This window comes from Lepus europaeus, chromosome 16 (genome assembly GCF_033115175.1).
Source record: "Lepus europaeus isolate LE1 chromosome 16, mLepTim1.pri, whole genome shotgun sequence".
Taxonomy (NCBI): domain Eukaryota; kingdom Metazoa; phylum Chordata; class Mammalia; order Lagomorpha; family Leporidae; genus Lepus; species Lepus europaeus.
In genome coordinates, this window is record NC_084842.1 from 43,542,849 (window position 1) to 43,562,364 (window position 19,516).

The 19,516-nt window shown below is 42.2% G+C and overlaps 1 protein-coding gene across 1 annotated transcript in view; it reads left to right on the plus strand.

Moving 5' to 3' along the window:
• Positions 1-19,516, plus strand: part of DOCK5 (dedicator of cytokinesis 5) — a 233,930-nt gene that overhangs the window by 111,664 nt on the left and 102,750 nt on the right. Inside the window, exons 10-13 of the mRNA XM_062213659.1 lie at positions 3,365-3,494; positions 6,290-6,362; positions 10,065-10,207; positions 13,263-13,388. Of these exons, the coding sequence (XP_062069643.1) occupies positions 3,365-3,494; positions 6,290-6,362; positions 10,065-10,207; positions 13,263-13,388 (472 nt within the window). The remainder of the gene's footprint in view (positions 1-3,364; positions 3,495-6,289; positions 6,363-10,064; positions 10,208-13,262; positions 13,389-19,516) is intronic.

The following is a 19,516-nucleotide window of genomic DNA, read 5'->3' on the forward strand; positions in this document are numbered from 1 at the left end:
CTCCGCTCAATCAGCTTTGGTTGTGATGCATTAGACAGGTAATAAGCCCTAACCACATGAGCGTGTGGAGTACACAGAGTGTTTGGAGGGTTAGAAATCCCCCCACTCTGAGGGTGTCAGGATCATCTGGCTGGGGAGAGGTCAGGGAGGCCTCTGTGGGAAGGAACCATTGAAGTGAGAACTTGAAGTCGACGAGAGAGGGAGCTGTGAAGATAGCTGGCGAGAAGAGCATTCCCAACCAAGGTCACAGCTGGCAAGGCACGATCTAGACGTTTTCGTAAGTGTAAGTTAGAATGGGCTTTCCTTGTCAAGAGCACAGAAATGGCTAGGGCTAGATCTGGGGACACAGTCTCTCTGTCTCTCTCTCTCTGCCTGGGAGCTTACTAGGGTTCTCTCACCTTTTTATAAATCCACCACTTGAAAACCTCCTACTACTGCCCCCCTTGCTGTGGGAAGCCTTGGTGGGCAGGGATCCCCAGCTCCCATTGGGTCCGAAGGAGAGACTCCCTTTTCTCCTTTGCTCCTTAAGTCCACATGTGTACTTTATCTCCTTGTTCTCTTACCAACTTAGAGCAAGGAAAACAGTCTAAGAGACAGTGAGTGCCAAAGAAAGCAACAGGAAGGAGTTGTAGTCCTGGTTTAGGCTGTTTCTGTTCCTGCTGTTGACATCCACCCCTAAGATGGGCATGGGCTGATTGCTGTCCCCACACCACCCCACCCGTGGCTTTACCACCTGGGAAATGCAGACACAAAAGACCAAGAACCCTTTGTGGTGCCTCCCTGTTCCCCAACACACAAAGTATTTCCTTAGCACTAAGATAGTCAGGGTTTTCTTCTAAAATCAAAAGTCATTTATCAGTCTATTTGCATATTCTTATTTTTTTAAGATTTTTTTTTTTTAATTTGAAAGGTAGAGTCACAGAGAGGCAGAGCCAGAGAGAGAGAGAGAGAGAGAGAGAGAGAGGTCTTCCACCCGCCAGTTCACTCCCCCAAATGGCTGCAAGGGCTAGAGCTGGGCCAATCCAAAGCCAGGAGCCCGGAGCCTCCTCTGGGCCTCCTATGCGGGTGCAGGGACTTAAGGACTTGGGCCATTTTCTGTTGCTTTCCCAGGCTATAGCAGAGATCTGGAATCAGAAGTGGAGCATCTGGGACCTAAGCCAGTGCCCATATAGGATTCTAGCACTGCCGGTGGCAGCTTCACCCGCTACGGCACAATGCTGGCCCCCATGTGCATAACCCATCATAACCTGATGATAACCTGACTTAGACACTGAATGTCAAACTGATAATAACAATGAAATATAACAGCCTGAGAAAAAAGTTAAAACTTGTTAAAAAGGTATTACTGGCTGGGTGTTGTGATGCAGCAGGTTAAGCTGCCACTTGTGAGGTCCATATCACACACTGGACTCCTGGAACTTGAGTTTTCCATCTGCACTTCCAACCCAGCTTCTTGCTAATACATACCCTGGAAGGAGGCAGCAGGTGATGATTTAAGTACTTGTGATCCTCCCACTTGCATGGTGGACCTTGATAGAGTTCCTGGCTCCTGACTCTAAGCTGGCCCAGCCTGGCCATTACAGGCATTTGGGAAGTGAGTCAGCAGATGGAAGATACCTTCTCTCTCTCTCTCTCTCTCTCTCTCTCTCTCTCTCTCTGTCAGTCATTCAAATTAATTAGTTAGTTAAACTTTGTTTTTGAAAAGTATTATTGAATCTTCATTCCGTCTTCTAATGAATATGATTTTCGAACAGTTGTAATTTGTCCCTCTCCCCTACCTTTCCCTCAGTTATCTTTTATACAGATTTCACACTCTGCTTTTTCCATTCAATAAAATCTGGTGAACGTTTCCTTGGTCATTCTTTAAACATTTCTTTTCTTTTCTTTCTTTTTTTTTTTTTTTTGACAGGCAGAGTGGACAGTGAAAGAGAGAGAGACAGAGAGAAAGGTCTTCCTTTACCGTTGGTTCACCCCCCAATGGCCGCTGAGGCTGGTGCGCTACGGCCGGCGCACCACGCTGATCGGAAGCCAGGATCCAGGTGCTTCTCCTGGTCTCCCATGCGGCTGCAGGGCCCAAGCACTTGGGCCATCCTCCACTGCACTCCCGGGCCACACCAAAGAGCTGGACTAGAAGAGGGGCAACCGGGACAGAATCCGGCGTCCCAACTGGGACTAGAACCCGGTGTGCCGGCGCCACAGGCGGAGGATTAGCCTATTGAGCTACAGCGGCGCCGGCCAAACATTTCATTTCATTTTTTTTTTTTTTTTTGACAGGCAGAGTGGACAGTGAGAGAGAGACAGAGAGAAAGATCTTCCTTTTGCCGTTGGTTCACCCTCCAATGGCCGCCGGGGTAGGCGCGCTGCGGCCTGCGCACCGCGCTGATCCGATGGCAGGAGCCAGGTGCTTCTCCTGGTCTCCCATGGGGTGCAGCAAACATTTCATTTTTAAGTGATCATATTATTTTATAATATCAACATGCTGGAATTTTTGTAACTGGCCATTGGCATCCTTATTATTATTATTATTTTTTTTTATTAACTGAAGCCTTGCAGAACCTAGAGTTGAAATTGAGATGGTTATTTCCATTGGTAAATATTCCTGTTTTGGAGACCTGAATTGATTCAATTCTAGGGGGCATGAATTTAGAATGATTATCTGAAAACTAATTCTTGATTCAGTAGAGACCTTGAGCAAAGAATTTCAGATATAATTAAATTACCTCTGATGTTAAGTCAGTGAGATTTGTGAGCTCATTCCTAGGTTCACTCACCCATCCTTAATACAAACACATGTAGAACATCAGCCACAAAAGCCACAGATGCCCCATCTGCACATCCTCTGTTACTTAGTACACACTGAGAGACCCTCTGTGGAGGTTTCTATAAACCCCTTTGTGAACAAGGTGAGTAATTACAGAAAGCCATGTCTGTGCTATGTAGTTCTTCCCAGGATTGTTCTGCAGAAGAATCGAAATGTCACAGGCTTGCATGGGTATGCAAGTAATGTCAGTGTCATGCAAGTTTTTATTTAATTTGACACTGAGATATATCCCGGAGGAATATAAAGTAGCCACAGTGAGGGCCCTGCTTTTAATTACCTTGTTAACTTGATTAACTAGAGATCTAGACTCTGATCTGGTTCAGAAAATTGAAATAGGAGCTGAGGATTCAAAGTGCTTTTTTAGGAAACAAGATCATTTTCTCGGATGCCCATCACAGTTCAGAGATGGATATGGGGAGGAGAGGATCCCATTTCAGCATTGTGCTCTGAACATTGTGTTATAGAGTTCAAAGCAAAGGGAAATGTAGGTGACAGGGGGACCCAACCTGACCTCTCTCACACAGCCTCTGTCTGCCTCTTCAGGACCTCAGCAGCACAGACCTCATCCGGCCCCGCATCAGCCTCGTGTGCCAGATTGTCCGGGTGGGCCACATGGAGCTGAAGGAGGGCAAGAAGCACACCTGTGGGCTGCGAAGACCCTTTGGAGTGGCAGGTACAAGAAAGATCAGAGACAGATGTGAGTCTACAGCTGCCGTGGAAAGCAGGATGGCAGTTCCTCAACATAGAACTACCATATATTCCAGCAAACCCATTACAAGGCATATACTCAAAAGAATTGAAAGCAAGGTCTCAGGGAGGTATCTGTATGCCCGTATTCATAGCAGTGGTATGTACAATAGCCAAACGGTGAAAGGAACCCAGGTATCCATCAGTGGAAGGATGGGTAAGCAAATATGGTCCATCCATCCAGTGAACTATTACTCAGCTTTAGAAGAGAAGGAAATTCTGATAACGCTGTAACATGAGTGCACCGTGGGTATGTTGTGCTAAGTGACCTAAGCTAGTCAAAAAAGGACAGATACCATCTGATTCCACTTACCTGAGGTTCTTAGAGTAGTCTCATAGAGACACAAAGTAGAATGACGATTGCCAAGCACTGGGGAGAAGGAAGGTGGGGAGTTACTACTTATTGGGTACAGTTTCAGCTTTGGAAGATGAAAAAAGTCCTGGAGATGGATGGTGGTGATGGCTGCATAACAATGTCAGTGCATTTACTGCCACTGAACTGTATACTTAAAATTGTTAAGATGGTAAATACTATGTTGTTTGTCTTTTACCACAATTTTAAAAATGTGAAAAAGAAAGAGGAAGGGAGGGAGGAAGAAGACAACAGGCAGTCCCAGAGAAGGTGAGAGACAGACCACGTCATGACTATGTCGGGCACACAGCAGTTACTGTCTGGGACTGCCAGTTCTCTTTGCTTGGGTTCTGTGTCCTCACTCAGCCCACACTTCTTTGTTTCCCCCTGATGCACATCTCAGTGTCTTAATGCACAGAACTTCAGTTGTGCCTACTGAAATGCTTCCTGCTTACATCTGCATATTGATTTTAATGGAATAAAATATTTGCTGGAAGTGGTTTGCCTATCCAGGAAATTCAGTCTTCAAAGTCAGAATTGGTTTTGTAAGTGCTTTCAAAGAGATTCCTTGGCTTAAATCAAACCCCAGAACCTTCCAGGAGGCCCCTACGCCTTCCTCTGTAGTTTGTTAAATTTAAATTAAGGAAATTGATTTTTTGGTCTTACATTGACATTTTGGTCAACAGTGGTTTGAAAATCATCAATAAATGCCCTGATTCTCCTGGAACAAAGGCCCAGATACTCCATGTTCTCAGAGTCAAGGTGGTAGATTATGTGGGTAATGAGGCAGCCTCTGTCTCCTCTAATCCTTTGTTCTCCTTGAACTACCCTATTCTCTACCTGCTGTTCAAGATGTGACCAAAATGTTACTTTCTTATGGAGAATTAAAATATACTCTCAGGAAAAGGCAAGGAGCCCTGGACCAGGACTGTTTAGTTATATGTTATTTTACTTATATATTAATTTACTTATTTGTTAATTTACTTATTTAATATTTCATAAAAGGAGCTAAGGCATATTCAAGGTTGTTTCTTTCTGAACAGGCCAAAAAGACTTGAGTACAAGCTTGCTGCTTTTGCTTGTTTTCTATTTCAGGTGTGTGCATATACATATGTGTATGAGTGTGTGTGCTCATGTGGGTGTGTATGTGAAGGTGTGTGTAAGTACATGTTCATAAAAGTGTGTGCACATGTGCATGGGTGTGTGTATAAGAGTGTGTGAATATGTTCAGGATGTTGAGTGTGGTAGGAGTAGAGTGGAGACTAATTTACTCTGAGGCTTGATGCCAATCGTCAGCAGAGGTCAGGAGTAACTAAATGATGACACTGACAAATGAACTGCCAGTTCTGGAGGTACAGTAAAAATTTTGCAATATTTTTTGGTATAATTTTTGCCGGCTTCCATTATAAGCTGACAACAAATTTAATGTGATGCCTTGCTTTCTGTGCCTCTTAGCACCAACAAGTATTTCCCAACCCTTACATAGTGTGTTTTCTGAGTTACTTTAGAAAAAGCATTTTAATCTCCAAACAGATCATCTAGGGAGACTGGATTATAACATGTGTGTTTTATGGTTAGACTGTTATTTATTACAAATGGACCATCTCTTTCTGGGGCTCTGCATAATTTCAGCAGCTTTTGAGTGGACCAATTACTAATAACCTAGACACTTGGGCATATAGTGTTTGCAAAATTTGGCTCTGCCGTCACTGTTGGGTTCCGACCCTGGCTTTACCACTTAAAATGACTGAGTAAAATGTGTAATTTTCTGTGCCTCAATTCATGATCTCTCAAAGTGGGGCAAATAATATCTGTATGTGTCAAATAATACCTGCAACAGGCGCACGGCAATATTTACTAAGTGTTCTTCTCGTTTGGAGAGGAACAAATCACTCCCTAATATGTTGTGTGCTGCTGGCCCAGGTTTCTGTGGAAACAAGGTGAGAACCTGCCTAATCAAAGAGATAGTAGACCATGTCAACTCTTGAGTTTCTGTCCAAGTCTTTAATTCTGCTGACATTCCTTCCAAAACTATGGGTTCTCTGTGGCACTGGATGCAGGCTTGCTAAAAAGTAATCTGAGCCCCAGTTTCTCAAGAATTTAGCAACTCAGTCTTGCAGGAATTTTAAAATGGGTGCTTTGCAGGGTGGATCTGAGAAAATCCAGCCCTCCTCCTAAATGCCTCAGGAATTGTTCTGCTGGGCTGGGGAAGCTAGGAAATTATCATTGGCGAAGATATACAAGATCCATCCTGGCTTGGTGTCTTCCTTCCTCCAGGGCTCTGTGTTTCTTGATGCTGTCCTCTGCCATAGTAACTTACTGAAGCATGAAGCAATTAGTTTCTTTAATTAAGTTTATCTCTTTCCTAGTGATGGATATTACTGATATCATACATGGGAAGGTGGATGATGAAGAAAAGCAGCATTTTATTCCCTTTCAGCAGTAAGTACTTCGGCATTTATCCCAGGTGACTTGAGACATGGATTTGCCACTCAAATAGTATATTAATGCAGTAACAGGTGTTGGAACACATTTTCCCACTTCTGGAAAGAAAAATCTACAACTGGAAGATTATCAGATAGATGCTGGACAGAGGCTTTATTCAAAGTCCTTTGTATGGGGCTCTAATTTAACAGGGTAAACTGAACATTCCAAATTCCATAGAAATGAGCAACAGAATATAATATAAAGGGCAAATGTATACCTGCACTGGTGCCTTTAATTGTCAGCATGACACGGTAGGTCTGCACTCTGTCGTACACAAGATTCCTTGTATCAAAGGACACAAGGAAACACATTGCATAGCACAGGGATTATCAAATTGCATCATGCATGTGAATCACCTGGGAATCTTGTTGGAATGGAGAATTTTATGCAGTAGGTCTGAGATCCATGTGGAACAAGCTTCCAGATGATGCTGATGCTGCGGGTCTAGGGATTGACCTTTGTAGAGCAGGGTTTAGGAGGGATAGAGTGAAGGGCTGAGTAGCCATTGAGTTAGGCATCCAGCAAAGGGGTACATAAAAGGGTCCCTTTTATATAAGAGAGCTTTACAAAGGCCCCTAATACTGAGCTTTGGGGCCTGGCATTGTAGGTGCGCCATTAAGGAGCCTACAGGCTAGCAAGTCTCTAGCAATTACTCCGAGGATGTATAGGTGTGAACCTGGTGACTGCTCTGCACTCGGGCTCCTCTCACCACCAGCACAGGTTGGGTGGCCTAGGAGACAGGAGTGTCCGAACTGACCGCTATCTGGAGCCGTCTGCTGGTTGGAGGTCATTGTTTCAGCTAACCGGCAGCCACCACCAAACATGGGTAGAACAGAAAATTCCAGAAACCAGCCCAAAGATGTTGAAATCAATCTACCATTTCTTTCAAATGAGTGGAGAAAGGTAAATTATTATGCAAGAAAATTTGCCAATTTAAGAAACAACTTAAAGTCTAGTCTCAAAACTTAAACCAGTATAAGTTCCAGATGATGAACTACATCACTAAAAGAACTAACATACGGAAGTATACGGAAACTAGAAGTCTTATGTTGTAGTGACGTGGGAGAAGCCAGTTTTTAAATCAGATACCAAATATTGAAGGTTTAATCACCCAAAAACTTAAAACAACTAACACATAGAAAAAACTTTAATAAAATATTTGCTATGAGTATTCTTGGTATATAAAAAATTAATAGGTACATAAAAAGGAAGTATTCACATAGAAACAGGCTAAAATTTGAGAATCCAATGATATTCACATTAAAACATGAGACTTTGTTTCGGCTTGACTAAGTTTTAAAATTATTTAAGAAATACAGTGTTATAGATATAAAGAAATATATGTTATTTACAGGCAGTCATTGCAATGCAGTAAAAGTCTAAAAATTTAGATATTTCAAAATGATAATTTCTACTAGTATAGTCTTAGTTGTTTTTGCCCCTCTTTTCATTTATCTGGTTCCTATTTTTAATAATAAATATGTAATATATAATTTTATTTAAAATATAAGAATCCTCATCTTTCCATTTTAAGTTTGACCCCCTTGGACTAGTTTCTAAATATAATAGTACAAATAGCTTCTGCTAAGTGGTACTTTCCTCTTCCATTATATGTAATTATTTTTTAAATATGCACTTATCTGCTATCCTACAACCTATGTGCTGACTTTGCAAAAATGTGGTGAGCTAAATATTAGTGCTTTGTGCCAGTATTAATTGTGAGATAACTTTTATGTCCATGAATACTGCTCCTGTTATACATATGAACATACACTCATATATATAATTAGATATTATATGACATATAAATATATTTAAAGTACATTGAATACATAGATTGAATGTAATCCAGTGTTAAGACATTAAATTTGATTTATAAATTGAATGAAATTATTAAATAAAATATACTGAATATATGTTATAAAAATATAAGTACATATAACTTTTATGTCCATAAATGCTGTCCCTACTATATAGATTCATGCATATTGTTATGTATGTATTATATGTGTGTGTACAGAATTCAAGAAGCATTCATGGATATGAAAGTTACTTGAAGTAGACATCTACATATTTGTTTTCACCTTTGTGGTCTCTTCCTTTGGTTATGGACCTTCCTGCTCAATTTCTGAACTAATCCTTATCCTGCAGCCATGTCACAACAGTGAGCTCTGAGATTATCTCCACTGTTTAATAATACTTGCTTGGAGTCCCCAAGGAGCCCAGACCTAATTTGATTACCACTCACTGCACAGCCAATAACCACTCTAAAATGTTAGCAATAAAATCACGACCTCTGGCATCTAACTCCTAAGGTTTGTGGGAAGTGTTTTCATAACCTACGTCAAATACTGTGTAGTGTTTTACACTGGAGAGGTTGTGTACCTATTCTGCTGGTCCCCTTAGGGTAGGCAGCTCAGATTATAGCAATCCCAATCTCCAGTCACATTGCTGTTTCAGCAGAAAGCTATTCTGCCAGTGGGAAGCAGAAAAGACAGAGTCTATTGTAGTGCACCAGGCTGATAGGAGTCAGGGATAGCATCTCAGTGGTCCGTAGCAGGGGCTGTGTTGACTTCTTTGATCACCCTCCATGAGCCTCAGCCTGACATAATCATGCAAGTGCAGCTTGCATGCTGGTAGCCATGCCTTGCAATCCCAAATGCAGTTTGTCATTACTCAGAAATCCAGGAACACCTTCCAGACGCCCTATACACTTACTGCTCTGATTCACCATGTGTTGGTGTTTGATGGGCCTGAAAACGTGCATGATCCAAGCCTACCTCCGTGCAGATGAGGAAACCAAGGCCCCGGGGGAGGCTGGAAGCCAGGTCTCCTGCCCCTTCGGCAGTCCTTCCTCAGTTCCATCATTGCAGCAGCCTCTTATACCTGGGAAAGATCGTTGAACTTTGGCTTTGATTAGAGTCAGCGTTTGGCGGTCAATTTTGTTTTTTCTTGAGATTTCCTTTCCTCCTTGCCTCAAGTTATTTGCAAGAGGAATGTAATGTTTAGGTAGACAACCAATGAGAAAATAAGGGAAGTGTCAAAGGATAAATACAACAATTTAATTTAAAGATCTTAATTGGCCTTATATATTATTCTACAATTTGGCAACGCATCATTCCATAAAATAGAATAAATATTCCAATGAGCCAAGCAGAGGAGGTTGGTGTTTAGGCCAAAAACAATAATGGTTTGGTCATTTCAAACTTACTTTTCTTGTAGGACAGGAACAGGGAAGAAGAACAAAAGAAAAATAACTGGTAGTATCAGGTTACCATTTTTGTGGAAAGGATTATGGCAGAGGAAACTTCGTTTTCATGCCAGTTGGAACTGTCCTATTTGGGAAATTTAGCTGCTACCTGTTTAGTCCTGATTTCTGGGGAAGTCAGATAAATGGCTTAGTTACAGCTTGGTAACTTGGAACTTAGTGGGAATGACTCTATTTTGATTTTTAGCCTGATTGGTTGAGGTCTACTACAAAGGCTCAATGCAGAATTATGGCGCCCTATAATTGTTGTTTTACAATAGAAAGAGCCCTGTCGTTAGATGGCTTTAGTGTTTATGTTTCCAGATTATTCCCACCAACACTCTACCATCAGCAGCTGGTGCTGATGATCCTGAGAATCCCTCCAAACCTGTTTTCTCTGTCTTTCTCAGAATTGCTATGGAGACCTATATTCGACAAAGGCAGCTCATCATGTCACCTTTGATACCATCAAGCGTGATTGGAGAGAATGAGCCACTCACTTCAGTCTTGAATAAAGTGATAGCAGCAAAGGAAGTGAATCACAAAGGACAAGGTACACAGCCCTGTGTTCTGGGTTGGGAGGGTACTTATGAGAGGGTGGAGGTATACAAAGCCAGAGCCAGGTCCTTGGACTCCTGCCCTGTCATTATCTTTCTCTGATACCAAATGGCCTCTGTTAGGAACTACCAATCTCATGCATTTAATGCAAGAGCCCTGAGAATGCACCCAACAGTAAATTGGATCACAGTGGAATTTGAAAATGTATGGAACAAAAAGAATTTTTTAAAGATTTGTTTGAAAGGCAGAGTGACAGAAAAAGAGGGAGGAAGGGAAGAGGAGAGAAAAAGAAGGGGGACCCGTGCTGTGGCGTAGCAGGTAAATCCGGCCTGCAATGCCGGCATCCTACATGGGCACTGGTTTGAATCCTAGCTGTTGCACTTCTGATCCAGCTCCCTGCTAAAATGCCTGGGAAAGCAGCAGAGGATGGGCCAAGTCCCTAGGCCCCTGTACCCAGGAAGACTCTGATGAAGCTCCTGGCTCCTGGCTTCAGCCTGGCCACCATGGCCATTTGTGATGGAAGACCTCTTTCTTTTTCTCTGCCTCTCTCTGTAACTCTGCTTTTCAAATAAATAAAATAAATCTTAAAAAAAAAAAAAAAAAGAAAGAAAGAAAAAGGAGAGAGAGAGAGATCGAGATCTTCATCTTCTTCTTCTGCTTTACTCTCTAAATGTCCCCAAGAGCCTGGACTAGGTCAGGCTGAAACCAGGAACCGGGAATTCCATTCAAGTCTTCCACAAGGTTGAGTAGCAGGGACTTCCAGACACTGATATGATTGAGGCGTCCCAAGTGGTGACTAAACCCACTGTGACACAACACCCTCCCTGGAACAAATTTTTATCCCATGAGTCCCTCCTTAATTTTGTCTACCCTGTATTTCTGATGCAGACTCTGTGTAAATGCACAAAGGAAAAGATTCAGGAATAATTATGTTGCTCTACCCACTGAGTAAGTTTTTTCCATTCCTTAAAATTGGCAGGAAGGAGACCAAAGAAACAAACTATGTATTAATATAAAATAATTGGAAATCCTTTTTTAGTTGTTTTAACTGAGAAGTACTGCTTGTTGGAAGTACATTTTAAAATCATAAAACAGAAAATAGTTAATATTTTTTTAAGGGAAAGGGTTTATTGGGGAACACCCAACAGACTGGAGTGAAGGGGCGGTGAAGGAAAAAGAGAAGGAGACTATAAGAGAGAGAGACAGAGAGGAGGGAGAAGAGAGATGAGAGGAGGAGACTAGAAAGCAGAACCAAGAGAGCAGGAGGGAAGAGCCAAGAGGGCATGTGTTCAGGAACAGGCTCTTTTAAAACTTCACCGCCCGAGGGCAGGCAGGGAAGCAGGAGTAGCGAATCCCATTAGAATGGGGGTGGAGCCTGGCTCAGGTAGCTGGGCTGTGCGGCCACCTGGCTAAAACTGCGCCAGTTTCCTAACATTCCCCCCTTTTGTTTTTTATAAAGCAGGATTTGTATGCGAATACATTAGTCCCAAAAGTCCAGGAGGGGTGGAGGGACAATTATCTGTCTTTAGAGCTACTTCCTGCTGACATGGGGTGACAAGGTACTCTTTGCTGGCATGCTGTCTCCTGGGTGGGGAGATAGTTAACATTTTTTTAAGAATTATTTTATTTATTTGAAAGAGTTACAGAGAGAGAGGTCTTTCATCGCTGGTTCACTCCCCAAATGACCACAACGGCCAGAGCTGAACTGATCTGAAGCCAGGAGCCAGGAGCTTTCTCTGGGTCTCCTGTGCAGATGCAGGGACCCAAGGACTTGGGCCATCTTCTACTGCTTTCCCAGGCCATATCCCAGAGCTGGATTGGAAGAGGAGCAGCCAGGACTCGAACTGGCACCCATATGGGACGCTGCAGGCTGGAGCTTTAACGCACTGCATCATAGCGCCGGCCAATAGTTAAGATTTTTAAAATCAGATGCCAAAATGTTGACCATCTTTGGATGATTTTGAAGACTAGGCCACTTTCTGTCACTACTCTGTAGCTGTTTTCTGCAAGAGACAGTTAGTAAACATTTCCTTTTCGGTATTTATAGTTTCTTACTAACTCAAGTGATTCTGAGCAGGAAAGACATGTGAAAAACCAATAAAGAATCTGAAAAAATTCAGTTTGCTTAATATATTTTTGTTTCTTTGGAGATCTAGCCTAAAAATATAATTTGTTGGAGAGGAAAACCCTTACACTAGATAGGTTACTATATATGATAATTTTTAACAAAACTGAAAACAATGCTGTTTAACAACAAAACAGGCACTTTTCAAATGTTTTGTGGACTTTCCAAATATTTTTTTTGGCTGCATAATATTCCATTGTTTAGATTTAAGAAAGTTAAATCCCCTACATAACCATTGAAGTTCTGTGTATGTGTACATATATTAAAACATCACATGGTACCCCATAAATATGTACAATTTTTATTTATCAGTTAAAATAAAAAAATTTATACAAAATTCTTCTTAAAAAGGGAAAAGAAAAAATTTTCATTCTCACAGTTTAATAACCATAGCTTATTTTTCCTCTAGTTTTTTTTTTGCCTTTTTTCCTATTTGCTTTTTTCTTATATTAGTGATTTATTTTAATGAAAATAGAAGTTAGCAAGAAAATTGTCCCAGCAAGAAAAATGTCCCAGCACATATTTTGAAATTATGGCTGTTTTCAGATTTGTACCTCTTTTGCCATATATTTGCTACATATTATAGTGTTTATCTCATTGTTTGTATTTATTTGTATAAATTTTTTACCACTGAGATCACACATTGTGGCTTTATAATATGTTTTGATATTTGTTAGGATCTATATCAACCTGTTCCTTTCCTAGCCAAGTAATCATCTGTTCACCACTGTGTCAAATTCTGAAAGTATCCATGTTGTGATTTTGATGGGAATCTCATTAAAATTTTATGTTAATAGGTGGCAAATTTACACCTTTATATTAAGGTATCTTGTTGTTATACAACTCATGTTTTTCTCAATATTGGTGTGTGTGTATTGTATAGTTAACACAGAAAACCAAAAGTTTTTCTTCTCTCTCTTTAAAGGACTTTGGGTATCCCTGAAGCTATTACCGGGTGACCTCTCACAGGTTCAGAAGAATTTTTCACACTTGGTTGATAGATCAACAGCAATAGCTCGAAAAATGGGCTTTCCTGAAATAATACTGCCAGGTAAGCACTTTGTGTGACTCACCTGTTTTGCTTCCTCCATACAATGGTTACTTCTCACTGAACAACAGAGGGAGCTTGGATCTGTTAAACATGGTTACCTGTCCATGGGGATATATTCCAAGAGCCTGAAACAGCAGATAGTACTAAGCTATATGTGTACTATGTTTTTCCTCTTGTGTAAGCTTGCACCTTTTTCACTTAAAGGAAGCACTGTATAGGTTCTCTTTGGTGATCCAAATTGCCAGCATCACTACTAAGGATTGCTTGACACAACTGCTGATAGCACAGCAGTCTGATAACAGATGGCTGAGAAGTGACTGGCAGGCAGGTAGTGTATACCATGTGGATACGCTGGACAAAGGGGTGAGAAGGAGCACAATGTTGTGAGATCTCACCATGCTGTTCAAATTGTTTATTCCTACAATTTTGACCTTAACATTTTCAGACAGAAAGCTCAGACAGCAAAACTGCAGGTCGTGGGTCACTGTGTTTATGTCCAATGGCAACAAGTCCATGGGAAATACAAACAGGGTTACCTGTTTGTATCCTAAAAAGCTAGCCAATGTGCAAACCCAATATGATGAGTTTTTTAAAAAAAAATTTTTTTTAAGATTTATTTATTTATTTATTTATTTGAAAGGCAGAGAGAGAGAGAGAGAGAGAGAGAGGTCTTCCATCTACTGGTTCACTCCCCAGATGGCTGCAGTGGTGGGAGCTGTGCCAGTCTAAAGCCAGGAACCAGGAGCTTCTTCCAGGGCTCCCCTGCGGGTGCAGGGGCCCACCCATTCGGGCCATCTTCTGCTTTCCCAGGCCATAACAGAGAGCTGGATTGGAAATGAAGCAGCTGGGACTTGAACCAGTGCCCACAAGGATACCAGCACTGCAGGCAGCGGCTTTACCCACTACACCACAGCACCAGCCCCCCAATATAATTTTTTGTAATGTAACTCACAACTTTCTACTTTTTCTCCCTTTATCTTCTGCACAAACCCTTCCTAAATGCTTCCTTGGCTTGGCTTCTGCTATGGAGAGTGAATGACAGCACCGGGTTCCCAGTCCAAGCATGGATTCACTTTGTGGTCCTAATGATGACCCCACCACTGTGGGCTCCATGCTCAGTTCGGTGCCAGGGAACTCCTCTGCTCTGGCTGTCAGTGGTGGTGACAGTGAAGTCATCAGCTGTTTGTACTTTCTTACATTAATTTCATCCTTTTTGCCACTATGTGCTGGTGATCCGCATTTGTGTCCTCTGGAGTTCACTGCCTTCACGCATCCATGTAGTAAAAGGGTATCATTCCCCTGAGAAACTTTATGCATAGTAACATAAACTAACTGAAATTAATAAAATGCTAGAAAACTGCCCATCCTAAAAGACCAGCTTCTTACTACATAAAAATTCAGGATTTTTAAAGTTTTTATTCACTTATGTATTTGAAAAGCAGAGTGACAGAGAAAGAGACAGACAAACAGACAGACAAACAGGACGGGAGTGCTGGTTCATTCCTTAAATGCTCCCAACAGCCAGCCTGGGCCTGGCCAAAGCAAGGAGCCAGAAGCTCCATCTGAGTCTTGCACTTGGGTGGCAAGAACCCAAGTACATGGGCCATCATCAGCTGCCTCCCCGGTTCACTAGCAGGAAACTGGATCGTAGGTGGACACGGGACTGCATCCCAGGCACTCTGATGTGGGATGTGAGTATCCAAAGTGGCTGTTTACCTTGCTGTGCCACAACATCAGCCACAAAAGTCAGTTTCTTTGAAAGTAATAGAAGATCTTATTCCTCCTTTGGGAAATTAAGGGTCAATAACCATTTGTTGCTGCATACGTTGCCTGTACATAATGTGTTTTAAATGACTATTTGTAGAATGAATGAAAAAAGGCTGATAAAATGAAGATGATATATTCTTATTTTCTCATAAAATCAAGTAGCTCTTCCTCTGCCTTTTTCAGAGCTATTTTATCCTACTACATATTTATAAACATTCTAGGGAAATTTTTGTTTTCTTCTTATGAAAAAAATTACTATTGTAATAGTCCTTAAATGAAGGCAGCTTTACCAATACAGCAAGACAGGAATCTGTAAAGAAACAGGGAAATTATTCCTTGAGCAAGGCAAGTTTGGCTTTAAAATATGACTTGAAAAATAAAATTTAAGGGGCCGGCGCCATGGTGCACTAGGTTAATCCTCCACCTGCGGTGCCAGCATCCCATATGGGTGCCCGTTCTAGTCCTGGTTGCTCCTCTTCCAGTCCAGCTCTCTGCTGTGGCCTGAGTTGGCAGTAGAAGATGACCCAAGTGCTTGGGCCCCTGCACCTGCATGGGAGACCGGGAGGAAGCTCCTGGCTCCTGGCTTTGGATTGGCACAGCTCCGGCCGTTGCGGCCACTTGGGGAGTGAACCAATGGAAGGAAGACCTTTTCTCTCTCTCTCTCTCTCTCTCACTGTCTGTAACTCAGCTTGTCAAATAAATAAATAAAATCTTTTTACAAAAAGAAAATTTAAATTCTTTTTTATCAGTAGGACTGCCTCGTGGACAGCCCCAGCTACAGTAGGCATTAAAGGACAATGGTTTCTAATACTGGTCTGTAGATTACCTAATAGTTAGAATCACCTGGGAAACTTTAAATTAGAGATTCCCAGATTCCTCCGGAGACTGACTAGGGCTCCCTAGGTGTTGTGGTGATGAACCAGGTCAAACCAAGCTCCCTCAGCTTGGAGCTGCTTCCCATCACTGTTCCCTCCATGCACCTGCCCCTCTGGGCCAGCTGTTCTTCCTTTCTGCCCCTCATGGTCTCAGGCAGGTCCTCAGAGTGGTTATCTTCACTCTGTGCAGGGTTCTTTTCTACCAGTGCTCCCAAGCTCTGCAGAGTGGCTACTAGCTAGCTTCCCCCTGATTGCAGTGTCTAATGAGCCCAATGGGCTGGAGCCTGGTGACTAGCTCTGGCCCCTCAGCAGTCTTCAGTACTGTCCATCTCCCCCTCCTTGAAAGATCTCCTTCCCTCCTCATTGGCACCCTGCTCTCTGGGGCCACTGCTAAGACCCCTTTATCAGCTTCCCCATCACCTCTAAAAAGCAAAATTCCTCAACATTGGATCCTTAGGCATTATGTTAGTGTGCTACTAGTAGGCTGCCCTAGCAGTATCCCATAGGCTGGGTGGCTTAAGCAGCAGAAATGTATTTGCTCACAGTTCTGGAATGTGGAAGTCTGAGACCGAGGTGTGGCAGGGTTGACTTCTCTTGAGGCTTGTCTGGCTTGTAAATGGTCATATCTCTGTGTCTTCATGCACACTCTGTGCGTGTCTGTTTCATAATCTGCTGTAGGTATGCAGATGCCCATTGTGTTGGATTAGGGCATAGCTATGTTCCCTCTTTTTACTCTAATTACCCTTTCAAAGGGCAGCTCCAAATACAGTTGCATTCTGATGGACTGAGGGTTAGGGTTTCAACATTGAATTTGGAGGGGAACACCATTCAGCCCCTAACAGGTCCTCTGTCTTTCTCATCTCAGTTCTCTCCCTAGGTGATGTCATATACTCATTTGACTTCCATCTATCTGTGGAGTTCAGACTATAGTCTGTAACACCAACACCCCTGCTTTGAATCTCTGGCCATGTAGCCAACTACTTCTTACATCAGGACTCTAGTGGATACTATTCCAACCCTCAACTGCATCACTCTCCTCCTCTCTTTAATTGGTTAGTTCTTACCCACTGTCCCCATTTGGACCTCCTATCCCTGTGTACCTAGACCTGGTATTCTTCATGGTGAAGACTGTAACAGTCCTATCCATCAACTGCAGAAACAAGAAGCCTGAAACTCACCGTTGACTGCCCTTTCCTTTACACCTCACATAATACTAACAGATAAGAACTGCCAGCATTGGCCTGGGAAAGACTCTCAAATCCATCCTCTCGTCTCCATCCCCACTGCTCCTTCCAGAGTTGGTGCTGTCGTCTTTTCCGTGGACAGCCACCATAACTTCCTAACTAGCTTTGCTGTTTCAGCTCTTCCTTGCCTTATATTCTCTTCTCCATACTGTAGCATGAATAATCTTTGACCTAAGCACACCTCATTTCATTCTACCCCTTTGCTGAAAACATGTCATTGGCTTCCATTTATGTTTAGGATAAATTCATGGATTGTTAAATTGATCCGCCAGCTGCGAGGTTCGGGGGTGAGGAGCTTGACTTTTGCCTGTCTCTGCAGCCATATCTCATACCAGATACCCCTCACTGTGAAGATTTCAATCATGTTGTCTCCTACCTCTTGGCCTTTGCACATGCCACTCTCCTTGATTATGATACTAGCTTAGAAGAGATTCCCACATCCTACAGACCAGGTTGGGGCTTTGTGTCACATGTTCACAGAACCTGGTCTGTTCCTTTATCTGTGTTGATCTATTTACTTGTGTGATTATCGAACTAATGCTTTTCTCCCCTGCTGGACTCTGCACTGTATGAGGGCAAGGCTGATGCATAGCTCACCAGCCATCATCTCCAAAACACCTAGCACTGTGCTTGATACAGAATAGTGCTCAATCTTTCAAAGGAACGTTAGCCAAAGTCCAAAGTCCATTTGGTGTTGCTTTAACAAAATACTTCATGCTAGGTGCCTTAAGAAGAGATTTATTTAACTCACATTTCAAGAGTTTGCAGGGTCCTGACAATGAGATGCCAACATCCTGGCACAGTATCTCTGGCTGCATCACAACAACACAGTAGAGAAAGCAGAAATGAGCTAACCACATGCAAAAGGGGCCAAGCACATTGGGTAGTCTCACTTTGTAAGAACTCACTCATGAGAGAACTGACTCTCTCTGGGAGAACAGCACTAGGACCTCTGAGGATGGTGCTTCTTTACCTAATTACCTTGCACCATGCCCTACTTCTTAAAAGTGCTCATCACCTTTCACTACCATACTCTTCATTCAAGTTTCCACCATGTGAACCTTTTGGGGACACACGCAAACCCCTCATACCCCACATCTGATTATACCATCATGTATTCATTCCCTGGGCTTGGAAATTGAGCATGTTTCTAAGTTTTCACTTTCATAAACACACCACACTGGACTCATTATAGGTAAATCATTACCTGTATTTTTTTTAATACTTTGGGACAGGTTATTAATAGCAGAATTGCTGTGGCAGCTCAGGCTTTTGACACAAATTGTCAATTTCTCCATTGAAAAAGTATGAAAGTCAAGATTTCAAATTGTCTGGTAAGAACAAGCCTATTTTTCCTTAGCCTCAGCAGCTGTGGACAGAACCTTTCCTTCCAATCAGATAAATGATGAAAATGATAAGTGCACTAAAATTCATCCCATTTTTCTTTCTTTTCTTTTCTTTCTTTTTTTTTTTTTTTTTTTTTTTTTGACAGGCAGAGTTAGACAGTGAGAGAGAGAGACAGAGAGAAAGGTCTTCCTTTGCCGTTGGTTCACCCCTGCAAGTGGCTGCTATAGCCGGCATGTTGCGGCCGGTGCGCTGCACCGATCCGAAGCCAGGAGCCAGGTGCTTCCTCCTGGTCTCCTATGCGGGTGCAGGGCCCAAGGACCTGGGCCATCCTCCACTGCCTTCCCAGGCCACAGCAGAGAGCTGGACTGGATGGAAGAGGAGCAACCAGGACAGAACCCGGCGCCCCAACCAGGACTAGAACCCGGGGTGCCAGCGCCGCAGGCAGAGGATTAGCCTATTGAGCCATGGCGCCGACCCCATTTTTCTTATAGTGCTAGAAGGATTTAATTTTCATGTTGGGAGGCAATTTTAAAAGATAAAATTTGAGAGTCACTTTTACAATACTGTTCATTCTCCTCTAGGAAATTGGTATGCCTCTCATTTATCATACTTTACTTACATGTACCTCAGTAGCATTTATTTTTTTTTCTTTTTTGTGAGAGATATATATTATTAATTTTTTTAAAATGTTTTACTAGTTATCCATAAAAGAAAGACAAGTGGAAATTATTCTGGCATTAGTATAGTTAAGCTAATTTAAATAAACATAAAGTACATTCTAGGTATTCAGAAATAGTGTTTTTCTCATCATATTGTTTTCTGGATGAATAAATTAATGTATAATATATAAAATTGGTACATATAAAACACTTTTTCCAGAGCCTGCTACATACTA